At 46.7% G+C, this 13013-nt stretch overlaps 1 protein-coding gene across 1 annotated transcript in view; it reads left to right on the top strand.

Annotated features, from left to right (window-relative positions):
* Positions 1-13013, top strand: part of PHEX (phosphate regulating endopeptidase homolog X-linked) — a 202176-nt gene that overhangs the window by 129973 nt on the left and 59190 nt on the right. The window contains exon 13 of the mRNA XM_032226114.1: positions 3409-3486. Coding sequence (XP_032082005.1) covers positions 3409-3486 — 78 coding nt within the window. The remainder of the gene's footprint in view (positions 1-3408; positions 3487-13013) is intronic.

Genomic DNA, 13013 nt, shown 5'->3' with positions numbered 1-13013 from the left:
TTCCAAACTATGTAATTATTTATGCTGCAAAATGAGTAGGTGTTTTCTTTAAAGGTCACAATTTATCAGCTCTTAAAGTTATTATCCTCCTGTTTGCTTAATGCTCTATACTAAAAAGCATGGATGCAATACTAAGTTTCTTAGTTGCTTTAAATGACTACTTTAGAAGACATGCAAGACCTCTATGACTTACCTAGGACATTTAAAAACTAGATCAGATGAAATTTCAACATTTCCCCCTGTAATGACTCCTCTCCTAACTTAAGAAAGTAAAGATTCTTGAAACGGATTACTTCAAAAGGAACCTTTAATTAAGCAGGATGAAACATTAAAGGCAAAGCAGCATCTGAAACCCTTTAGGCAATGCAAGTGGGATTAAACTGATAATGACCCCTCCCCTTTATCAGAATGCAGATTCTGGCCAATACACAAGTGTGAAGATGTTTCCTTAACTCTTTTGCCCTGAGAGTCGAATAAAACACACGTCCCCATGGCTATCTCTAGTTAGACATTAAAGTGAGATATCCCACATGGCCATCATAAACATCCCTCCAGAGGTGCTGGGACCTCCAATCTTCTGATGACAGGAAGCCACTTGTAAAAGTTGTAAATCTCAGTTGTACAGGTACTGCTAGTGATTTAACTTCGAGCCCCCCCTCCTCCTAATTGAATGGGAGTATCACATAAGGAATCTGACACCTCCACTTGCCCTTTTGAATTGAATATAAGAGGATCAGGTATTAACCTAATATGGGAATGGGAGTATCACATAAGGGATCTGACACCTCCACTTGCCCTTTTGAATGGAATATAAGAGGATCAGGTATTAACCTAATAGTAATTATAGTGTTAATCAATCATATACCAAACAACAATAAGATATGGTTTTTCTTGAAAATAACAAAAACCTGTGAGGCTCTGATGCCCCTTTTGGAAAATTTTGAACAAATATTCTATTTTGTTATTTACTTTATTTCCCATTTTGTCCTGCATAGCATTTGTCTTCTATTGTTTTTCGGTCACTGAGAATATTTGCATCACAATGGAATCTGTCTTGTTTAAGGGTTCGTCTGTTTCTGTTGCTGCTGCTGTTAATCTCCCATCTATTTTCTGCAGGATGTCACATATTAATTATCTCAGTTAATTGTAAAGTCAAGATATTTCCACAAGTGACAAATACATACCTGGCATTAGCAAGATTGGCCTAATAGAATTTATTGCCAGAGGGAGTAGCTAAGGGCAACTATTGTTAAAGTTAAAGTGTTTGGTACAGTACCCAAAAGATCAGATTATTCTCTATGTAAGACAAGGTAGCAGGGTTTTTTTTATTTCCAGATGGTAAGATATTCATACTAAAATTCATTTAAACCTTTTACAATGTCTGTGTATCATGATGTTCAAGATTTTTCCCATGTGTTACTGCTTTAATCTGCATAATAAAAAAAAATAGCCATGTGGGCTAAGGCTAGAAAACGAAGAAATTTTCAGAAACTGAATGACAACATTTCTTTTATAACTTTTTTGAGCACTGCCTCTTAGCAAAAAATGAGAACTAGAAAAAAAACCCAAAGAAGTAAAAGAACAATGAACACATATCCTTATCTCCTAATAGTTATCAGTACAGGTAGTCCTCAATGTACAACCACAATAGAGCCCAAAAGTTCTGTTGCTAAGTGAAACATTTAAGTGAGTTTTGCCCCATGTTACAACCTTTCCTTCCACAGTTGTTAAGTGAATCACTGTAGTTGTTAAGTTAGTAACACGACTTTAAGTGACTCTGGCTTCCCTATTGACTTTACTTGTAAGAAGGTTGCAAAAAGTGATCATAGTTTAGTTTTAGTTTAGTTTAGTTTTGGTTTATTTGTATGCCCCCAGGACACGACCCCAGGACACTCAAACTATCTTAAATATGAATCAATTGCCAAGCATCCGAATTTTGATCACATGACCATGAAGATGCCACAGTGGTCCTAAGTGTGAAAAACAATCATAAGCCACTTTTTTCAGTGCTGTTGTAACTTTGAACAGTCACTAAATAAACTGTTACAAGTTGAGGACTACCTATATGCTTCTTTAGAGATATTAAGCACTATTAACCCTAATGGACTGGTTCCTACAGAATCTCATCTTCTGTCTAATTTACATTTACATTTAGCCAGGCTATATAATTTGGGCTACAAAAAACTAGATCCATGATGGTGAACATATGGCAAGTGTGCCCAAAGTCATGTCACCCAGCATGCCTTGCCTGTTTGTCTTCCAGGTTTCTGGTACACATGCACTTGCGATGATGAGTTGTTGTTCACGCTCACAGCAGTGCCAAAAACCAGTGTGTGCATGTGCACCAGAACCCAGAAGTTTGGCTTTTCTGGAGTATGGTCCCTTCGTGTGCGTGCGGAAGTGCCGAAAACCAGCCTGCGCATGCACGCCAGCCAACTACTTGTCAGGCACGAATGCATGCTAGAACCCAGAAGTTCAGCTTTTCTGGAGCACGGCCCTGATGAGCATGCGCATGTGTGACGTTTCCACAAGTGCCGAAAAGATTCGCCATCGCTAATCTAGATAATCAAAGTATTCTTTACCTAGAAGATATATAGACAAATAATTCCATTTACTGAAACTCTAATCTAATTAATACAGTAGATTCACTCTAACACATTACTTTTGAAAGGTTTTCAAATGGCTTTTCTTGTTTTATATGTTATCATAGATGAAAGAGAATTCTTACCATCTGGTTCAAATTAGAAGTCACAACAATGTTCTTCTCCCCCACATCCCCCCAATATAGAATATCTAGATTTGAATAATCTGTATATAAAACTGCTTACCATAGAAGCAGTCATCATGCTGTATAGCTTACCACCTTTTAGGGAAGAAAAAGTAACTGCTGAGCAGAAGCACTACATAGCCAAATTTGGAGTCCTTTGGTTGAGAAGAAAGAATGCAGTGTAAAATATTTTGCGCATCTTCATAGACAAAGAAAAAAAGTTAGATCAAATTAAAACAAGATAGCAGCACAGTAGGATGGAGAGTGAGCAGAATAGGCTAGGAGTCATCCCCCCGTCTCCCCAGTATTTTCCAAGACTTTTTCAGCTATGGAACACTGGTGTTTATGAGCAACATTTGACGTGTGAAAACTACATATTTCTGCATGAAAAAATCCAAACACTAACCATCCCCAACGTAGATTGTTTGAAATGTAACAGAAATTTGGTATACTTACTAAGGACAAATAACATTCTGAAAAATATTTGTTGCTATTGTTATTGTTCTTTGCAGGAAAGTAAAATACAGATTTCCTGTTTTTAATGCTAATAACAACCATGAGTGGAATTAAGGTTACCATATGATTTAAAATTTACTTTAAATGATAATCATCATTTTCATGTTTATCTATTTTTTTTAAAGGCAAAAGCAGTTTTGGCAAAGGTGGGGTATCCCGGATTTATAATGAATGATACATATATTATAGAAGGCATCAAAACAGTAAGTTTCATTTTATTATTTTCAATTATTACTTGTTACAGTTGTTGTTATAAATGCCAAATGTATATATGTTCATATGCTCATTCACCATGTAGAATGTTCAAGATTTAACCAGAGCAAAGTGTATTACAAATATAATTTACACAGTGCTAAATAGTGCTAAATCCAATCATCCTCCCATTATGCACCTTCTCTCTCTTATGCAGCCTAACTTCCTTACCTCATTTTTGTCTCAGCCCTTATTATTTATTAATAAGCTTTTTGGCAGTATAATAAGCATTTAGTGAATTGGATGGTGGCTCTCTCCCTTCTTAGGCACTTCAAAGAATGACTAGAGAAATGATAAAGCCCATCTGTCCAGTGAGGCCTTGTTGACACAATTGTTTTTTTTTTTTTGAGTTTTAGAGTTTTATTTGGCATTTATAGGCCGCCCTTTTCCCTGAGGGGACGCAGGGCGGCTTACAACTCGTGGGAGGGAGTGCAAGACAGAACATAAAATTTGTGAATAAAATAAAATAAAACAGTAAAACACAACATTCATTCAACATTCGGGCGGGGCGGATTAGGATCTTATCCCCAGGCCTGACGGGATAGCCAGATCTTGAGGGCTGTGCGGAAGGTCTGGACGGTGGTGAGGGTACGAATCTCCATGGGGAGATCATTCCAAAGGGTCGGAGCTGCTACTGAGAAGGCTCTCCTCCGCGTAGTCGCCAGTCGGCACTGACTGGCGGATGGAATTCGGAGGAGGCCCAATCTGTGCGATCTGATGGGACGGAGGGAGGTAATCGGCAGAAGGCGGTCTCTCAAGTATTCAGACCCACTACCATGGAGGGCTTTATAGGTGGTAAGTAGCACCTTGAAGCGCACCCAGAGATCAACAGGTAGCCAGCGCAGCTCGCGGAGGATAGGTGTTATGTGGGCGAACCGCGGTGCGCCCACAATCACTCACGCGGCCGCATTCTGGACTAGCTGAAGTCGCCGGATGCTCTTCAAGGGCAGCCCCGTGTAGAGCACATTACAGTATTTCAGCCTAGAGATCACAAGGGCTCGAGTGACTGTTGTGAGGGCCTCCCGATTCAGGTAGGGCAGCAACTGGCGCACCAGGCGAACCTGGGCAAATGCCCCCCTGGTCACAGCTGACAAATGATGGTCGAAAGTCAGCTGTGGGTCCAGGAGAACTCCCAAGTTGCGAACCCTGTCTGAGGGGTGTAAAATTTGACCCCCCCAGCCTGAGTGATGGAACATTGGCCAAATTATTGGGAGGGAAACACAACAGCCACTCGATCTTGTCTGGGTTGAGCACCAGTTTGTTAGCTCTCATCCAGTTCTTAACGGCCTCAAGACCCCGGTTCATCATGTTCACCGCTTCATTGAGTTGGCACAGGGCGGACAGATACAACTGTGTGTCGTCCGCGTATTGATGGTATTTTATCCCGTGCCTCCGAATGATCTCGCCCAGCGGTTTCATGTATATGTTAAATAGTAGGGGGGATAAGACCGAGCCCTGCGGCACCCCATAAGTTAGGGGCCTCGGGGACGATCTCTGCCCCTCAACCAACACCGACTGCGACCTGTCCGAGAGGTAGGAGGAGAACCACCGCAAAACAGTGCCTCCCACTCCCACCTCCCGCAGTCGTCGCAGAAGGATACCATGGTCGATGGTATCGAAAGCCGCTGAGAGGTCAAGGAGAACCAGGATGGACGCATGGCCTCCATCCCTGGCTCTCCAGAGATCATCGGTCAATGCGACCAAAGCGGTTTCTGTGCTGTAACCAGGTCTGAAGCCGGACTGGAAGGGGTCAAGGTAACTAGCTTCCTCCAAGGACCGTTGAAGCTGGAAGGCCACCACCTTCTCAACAACCTTCCCAACAAAGGGGAGGTTGGAGACTGGACGGTAGTTGTTAAGAACGGCTGGATCCAAGGATGGTTTCTTCAGGAGGGGTCTCACCACCGCCGCTTTAAGTGCGGCGGGGAAGTGCCCCTCCCAGAGGGAGGCGGTAATGACCGCCTGGATCCAGCCTCGTGTCACCTCACTGCTGTTGGCAACCAGCCAGGAGGGACACGGGTCCAGTATGCAGGTGGAGGCACTCACAGCTCATATGGCCTTGTCCACATCCCCTGAGGCAACATCCTGGAACTCAGCCCAGAGATGGTCTGCCAAGTTATCCCCCTGTGTCTCGGCTGGATCTGCAGAGGTGGAGTCCAAGTCCGACCGAAACAGAGCAACCTTGTCCGCCAAGAACTGGACATACTCCTCAGCCTTACCCTGTAGGGGGTCCCCCGCATCCCTCCCATTTAGGAGGGAGCGGGTTATCCTAAACAGGGTGGCTGGGCGGGACTTGGCGGACGCAACCAAGGTGGCAATATGTGTTCTTTTAGCTGTCCTCAATGCCCTGATGTATTCCTTGGTGCATGTTGTCAGAAGTGCTCGGTTCGCTTCGGACTTATCGGACCTCCACAAGTGCTCTAGGCGTCTCCTCCGGCGCTTCTTCTCCCGGAGCTCCTCGGTGAACCAAGGAGGCCTCCGGGATCCGCCGACCCGGAGGGGCCGTAGTGGCGCAATCCGGTCAAGGGACTCTGATGCCGCCGAGTGCCAGGCAGCAGCCAGAGTCTTCGCTGAACTGTGGGCGAGAGTATCAGGAATAACTCCAAGCTCCGTCTGGAACCTCAAAGGGTCCATAAGTCGCCTGGGGCAGAACCACCTGGTCGGTTCCTCCTCCCTACGGTGGGGGTTTGGCCTCCGGAAATCAAGCCTCAGTAGGCAGTGGTCTGACCACGACAGGGGTATGATCTCATTACCCCTCAGACCAAGGTCACAAGTCCACTGCTCCGAGAGAAATACGAGGTCAAGCATGTGACCCGCTGAATGGGTTGGGCCCCGAATTACCTGGGTCAAGCCCATGGCTGTCATGGAAGCCATGAGCTCCTGCGCTCCATCAGAGTGTTCACCGAGCGAAGGCAAATTGAAGTCCCCCAAAACCATAAGCTTGGGGAACTCAATTGCTAGCTCGGCTACTGACTCGAGGAGCGAGGGGAGGGCTGCTGCAACGCAGTTGGGAGGCAGGTACGTTAGCAGCAGACCCGCTTAACCCTTGAGGTCCAACTTCACCAGCAGGGACTCACACTCGACAAGCTCCGGAGCAGGGATCCTACAAGGTGCTAAAGATTCCCAGATAACGATAGCCACACCGCCACCCCTTCCCTGGGCTCTCAGCTGATGAAGCACCTGAAACCCGTCTGGGCACATCTCTACGAGGGGGACTCCTCCCTCCGTGCCCAGCCATGTCTCAGTAATACATGCCAGGTCTGCCCTCTCGTCTAAAATTAAGTCCCGGACGAGGGGAGCCTTGTGAACAACAGACCTGGCATTTAGCAACAACAGCCTGAACCCAGGGTCCTGATTACTTACGCCATCTGACCTTGGAGTGGGACTCATAGGGCCGGAAGGAGGGATCTCTGTGATGTAGCGAGCCCTCCTTCCCTGGTAATGGCCAGCCCTAAAGTCCCCGCCGTATCTGCCTCTCCCTGTTATGACCGCAATGCTCCGACCCTCTCCCGTGGGCATAGTCCCCTCAACCACCCCGGTGACCCCCGCATTCCCCGGCAGGTCCTCCGAATCAATCATACTCAGGCACACACACAGACAATCCCCACGCAATAGTTAAAACACAAAAATACAAAAATAAAGCAATATTAATAATAAAAAGTGGGTCATTCACACTATCACATCCAGTCCCATACACTCAACATACCAATTTAAAAATTGTGCTGGCTCACAGAGTCCGTACTGGGCTTATGTTATCAATCAAAGCCGGTAGAGAGTCCAGTATAGTATAGAATAGAAATGTAAGTCCAGGGGTGTCTTCCGCCCTCTCCTAGGGGAGGGCCACACCTTGAGGGAGGCCCTTCTGGAGAGTTCAATATAGTCCAAGGAGGGAGGTGACTGAGAGATAGAGTAAGTTCGTGTGTCAGCTGCAGTAGTGAGAGCCAGGAGGTCAACCATGATGAACAAGGCCTGATGCATGGGTTCATTCCCAACCACCCCCTTAGTATCTTTTCCAAAGATCGAAAAACAGGAGGAAAAGGAACTTGCCTCAGATGGAAGAAGGAGGGGGGGAATGGCGTCCCATTCAGTGGTCGGGCCCGACGTTCTCAAAGGGCCCCAGCGCACCAAAGAGTCAAAAAGTGGGCCCAAAAGTAAACTTCCCCCAAGGTCATCAACTCATGCAGTCTTCCAGCTCGCCAAGTTCGCCAGGCGCGGTGCACCTAAAACGCTCCGCCACCAGTAAGCCAGCAGGCCAACAGGCAGCGGGCCGCAGGAAGCAAGAGATAGAGGGGGATAGAGGGGGACCGTGAGACCCTCGATAGTCCGACTGCAAATCTCGAAAAGACCGAACAAAGTTGTGACATCCACGAGCTGCGGCATTTCCTCGGCCAATGGCAACGAGCCAACAGCTCAGCGGCAGCAGGCGGCGGCAAACACAGAGGGAAGGTCGAGCTACAATGTTGCAATGTTGGGCAGCGCTAACAACCAGCAATGTCGGCGTCCTTCAGGGCTGGTAGCTCGGAGAATTAAAATCTTTCCGTTCCGCTGCCAGCTCCGGATCATAGGACGTTCGCACCACCCCCACTTCCCTCTGCTCCGTCCCAAGTACAGTTTCTCCTCTCAGCAACTTTCGTTTTCTTCTTGCCAGCCTCCGCGGGTTTTTTCGTTCCAGCCGCGCTTTTCGTTCAAGCCGTGATGTTAGGCGGCATCCGCGGCCAACAGTGCCGGCGTCTTTTGGGGCTGGCAGCTCGGAAGGGTCGAATTTTTCCGTTCTACTGTCAGCTCCGGGGCCGCTGGACATTCAAACGGCCTCACCTCCCTTGGGTCAGCCCCAGAAGCGCCAATTCCTCCTCTCTACGATATTTCTTTGCAGTACGGGGCCGAGCGATGGACTCGGCAGCCATCTTTCTCGCCCATACAAGTAATACAAGTAATTGTATTACTTTTCAAAAGAAGTTCCTGACTTTGGGATTTGATTTAAAATAAAATAACTATTTTGCTACATTCATATTTGGTACACCCTGGAAATAAAGAAATCTTTATCTTCTCATAGACCAGAATGAGAGGTGGGGGGAAGAGATATGTTCTGACCTAGGTTTCTTGATACAGTAAAAAGCACAGGCTTATTCCCAAAACCCTCTTTTTATTTCAAAAGCTGTGAATTATGTTCATTCACAGCCCGTAATGAGTCAAAAATAGTTTGCAAAGAGTCCTACAAAAGTCTGCCAAAGTCCTTCAGAATAAGGCTGATAAGCACCCATCTTTAGCTTCCTTGAAATGCTGCCAAAGACCTAATTGGCAATTAGCGAACCAAGGTGGCGCAGTGGTTAAATGCAGCACTGCAGGCTACTGCTAGATCAGCAGTTCAGCGGTTCAAATCTCACCGGCTCAGGGTTGACTCAGCCTTCCATCCTTCCGAGGTGGGTAAAATGAGGACCCAGATTGTTGGGGGCAATATGCTGACTCTCTGTAAACCGCTTAGAGAGGCCTGAAAGGCCTATGAAGCGGTATATAAGTCTACTGCTATTGCTATTGCTATAGCGTGGCAATGCCACATGGAGCAGAGTCAAAACAGAGCTTCAGAATGTAAACCAACCAGCATGAACAAAGTTGCTTCCTGAAATAGCTTGTTACATACTGATAAATAGTATGGTAGTTTCCACCAAGGTCCTCTGATCCATCAGGAAAATACTCAAAGGTGATTGGTTAAGACGTCTGACAGCTCCCTATAAAAGGGCTGCTGCCAGACAGAGTCTTTGTTGGATTGTACATAGTGTTGACTAATAAAGAACTGTTGTTACGGTTAGCCTGAGTCTGCCTCATCCATTCACCCGACCTAACACTGGTGACGAGGATGGGATTGGAAGGCAACTAGGCACAAAAAGAGCTCACTGGCAATCCAGCAACACAATCCAGCCTGGAGCTAAACACGGCATCAAGTGACAATCTTTAAGTGGCATGTTCAAATCTGCCTTGACTAAATCAAGGTGACTATGCACACCCCATCAGCTCTGTACGACCCAGCCACCGAGCACTGGGACTCATATATGATGAGGTTTGAATGCTTCCTCGAAGCCAATGATCTCCTTGGCCTGTCCGAAGGCTGAAAGAAAGCCATGTTCCTGAGCTAATGTGGCCAGAGGTATTCGACACCGCCAAGGACCTATCCGAGCCAACACCGGTACAGTCAGTGGCTTGGTCAATGCTTCAACAGATGCTGAGGACACACTATGCTCTCAAACCATCTAAATATGTTCGGAGGCACGAATTCAACCTCGATATCCAGAAGGAAGGTGAAACAATCAACCAATATGTTGCTGCACTTTGTAAGGCGCAGCATATTGTGAGTTTTGCAATCTCGATGAACTGCTACTAGAGAGAATCATTTGCAAGGTGTGAGACAGCAACCTGCAGTAAAAGTTGCTGGCAAAGACCAACCTTACACTGCAAATCTCATTAGATGAGGTCAGAGCAACAGAGTCCTCGACCAAGTCAAAGGAAATGCTCCAGAGAAAAAACAGCCCCAAGAGCAAGCGCAGAGCAGCCAAAGTGCATTATGAGACTACAGAGAGAGACCTCTCTGACAGTGAACATGAGGTCTACCACATGCGCAGAGAGAAGCAGAGAATGGGGTGAAAAATTGAACTCTGTTCCTCCCCTTGCGCCAGCTGTGAAGGAAATAATCAGCAATCTGCCTGCTGTTTCCGAGATGCCATTTGCCAATGCTGCGATCACAGAGGGCACATTGCAAGAGCCTGCAGGAGCAAGGCATACAAGACAAATAAATACAAATACAAATATACAAGTTTCCAACTCCAACACCACGGAAAACCCAGGCTCCGCAGGCTGCAAGGCCACATCCACCCCGGCGAGAGCAATGGAAGCCGCAGCAGAGGGCAGAGAACACAGATGCCGAAGACACATTCCAAACAATCATTGGGCAAGCAAGCACCCTGCGGAACAAGAAGTGCAGATCTCCATCCTCCTTGAAGAGTCTCCATGCAGCATGGAGATAGATACCGGCTCATCACTGATCATCATGTCCTGGGTCACACTGAAAAAGGCCGTCCCTAATCTATGGAAGCACAAGGTGAGGGTTCCAGAGATATGCCTAAGGGACTACCAGGGGAACCAAATCCCCATTTTGGGTCAAAGGACCTTCTGAGTGCAATTTTAAAAATTTGACAGGTTGCTTCCTGTTACTGTGGTTGGTGGAGCCCTGCAGTCTCCTAGGCTTAGACTGGTTTGAATCTCTGGGCTTGGGGGTGACCGGCATCAACACCATTAAAGACGACAGCACCAAAGAGATAATAAGAGAATTTGAGGACATCTTTGTCACTGGTCTAGACAAGTATGTAGGAACCCCAATTTCATTTAATTTGGACCCCAACATTGCCCCCATTAGATTAAAGCCTCGGAGGCTTTCGCCCTCCACCCAGAAATTGATCTTGAATTGGACAAACTAATTGGCCAGGGGATTCTGGAGCCGGTTTATCACACACACTGGGACCCCAGTCAAGCCTGATGGATCTGTCTGCATCTGTGCAGACTATAAATGCACCATAAATAAGGCCCTACAACAGAGTGCTTATCCAGTGCCCATTGTCCAGCATTTACTTCATTCCCTTGGCCCGGGAAAAGTATTTGCTAAATTAGATATGTGCAGGCATACCAGCAATTGCCTGTAGATGGTACCACAGTGGAGGCCCAAACCATTGTGCGGCATAGGGTTCATTTAAATGCACCCGGCTACAATTTGGAGTTAGTATGGCCCCTGGACTGTTCCAAAGTGTCATGTAATGGCTTTTGCAGGAGATACCAGGAGTTGTCCCCTATTTTGATGACATCTTGGTATCGGCTGCAAATAAGGAGCAACTTTTTAAAAGATTACGAACAGTTTTGACCAGAATTAGCAAAAAGGGTCTCTGTTTAAAAAGAGAAAAATGCCAAATTAATGTTCTAAGGGTTGAATTTCTGGGATATTTGATTGACAGCTCCAGAATTCACCCAACAAATAAAAACATTAAAGCTATCCAGAAAGCCCACACACCTCCAATTAGACCAGGGTGCAGGCATTCCTTGGACTTCTCAATTTTTATAGTGTCTTTCTTAAACAGAAAGCTACTGTTGCTGAGCCCTTGCATCAGCTCCTTGGCAAGAATGCCAGATGGACCTGGGGAAAGGCCGAGGCCACAGCTTTTGCCACAGTTAAGATACTACTGTCAGTGAACACGTTCCTGGTCCAATATAACCAGACTTTGTCCCTTGTCCTGACTTGTGATGCCTCTCCTTTCAGCATTGGCACGGTCCTCAGCCACCGCATGCTCAATGGAACCAAAGCCCCCATCGCTAGTAAGTAACTCAAGGACTCTGTCAGTGGCCAAGCGCAACTACAGCCAGCTGGACCGTGAGGCTTTGGCTGCAGTTGCTGGGGTAAAACGGTTCCACAAGTATTTGTATGGCCGGGATTTTGAGGTCATCACAGACTTTGCTGGGGCTCTTGGCTGGGGACCAACCAACTCCTGCATCGTTGTCACCGCAGATTACATGCTGGACTATTTTCCTTGCGGGCTACAGCTACCTCCTCATTCATAGGCCGGGAAAAACTTTGGGACACACTGACGCTCTTAGCAGGTGCCCACTTCCTGAACTGTTGGAGGATCCAACCCCTGATACCCTGATTTTGCTCATTGACTGTTTGGAGGTTGGCCCAGTGTCATCAAGCAAGGTTGTCCGCCACTCTGTGAGAGGCAAACAATCTCTCAAATTTTGAACTGAGTGTGGAGGGGGTGGCCCAAGGGGCCGGTTGGGTCTGAATTTAAAGCATTTGTAACCAAAAAAGATGAGTTATCTGTATTGCTGGGTTGTCTTCTGTGGGTGGACTGGGTTGTTGTTCCACCCAAACTGCAAGTTGCAGTATTAGAGGCCTTGCATGTAAGGCATCTGGGAATTGTCTGGATGAAGTCTTTGGCAAGAAGTTACATGTGGTGGCCTAACATGGATGGGGAGATAGAGGTAACTCCAAGAGTCAGCCAAAGCCCTACCCAAAAGGAGAACAAATCCACTCCTTCCACAGACAACTCAAGCCCGAAGGTAGCGGGGTACTTATCTGGTGAGATTGCAGGGCTGCAGCGAGTTCCAAGTGAAGCGGCTCCAGAAACTCCAGCCGTGCTCTGTGGAAAGTTCCAGGAGCTTCAACCAGGCGAAGCCAGAGAGACAACAGGTCCATCTGATCTGTCCAAGATTCCAGTGCAAACTGAACTGCACAGGTCAGAGCGAGTCACCAGAAAACCCACTTACTTGTGTGAGTACGTAACCAGCTGGATCAGCCCAACTAAGAGGGGAGGGGTGTTACATACTGATAAACAGTATGATAGTTTCCACCAAGGTCCTCTGATTAGTTAAGATGTCTGACAGCTCCCTATAAAAGGGCTGCTGCCAGACAGAGTCTTTGCTGGATTGTACATAGTGTTGACTAATA

Source organism: Thamnophis elegans, chromosome 11, assembly GCF_009769535.1.
Source record: "Thamnophis elegans isolate rThaEle1 chromosome 11, rThaEle1.pri, whole genome shotgun sequence".
Classification (NCBI taxonomy): domain Eukaryota; kingdom Metazoa; phylum Chordata; class Lepidosauria; order Squamata; family Colubridae; genus Thamnophis; species Thamnophis elegans.
The sequence above is the reverse complement of the archived record's forward strand: the minus strand, read 5'-3'. Positions and strand labels throughout refer to the sequence as shown.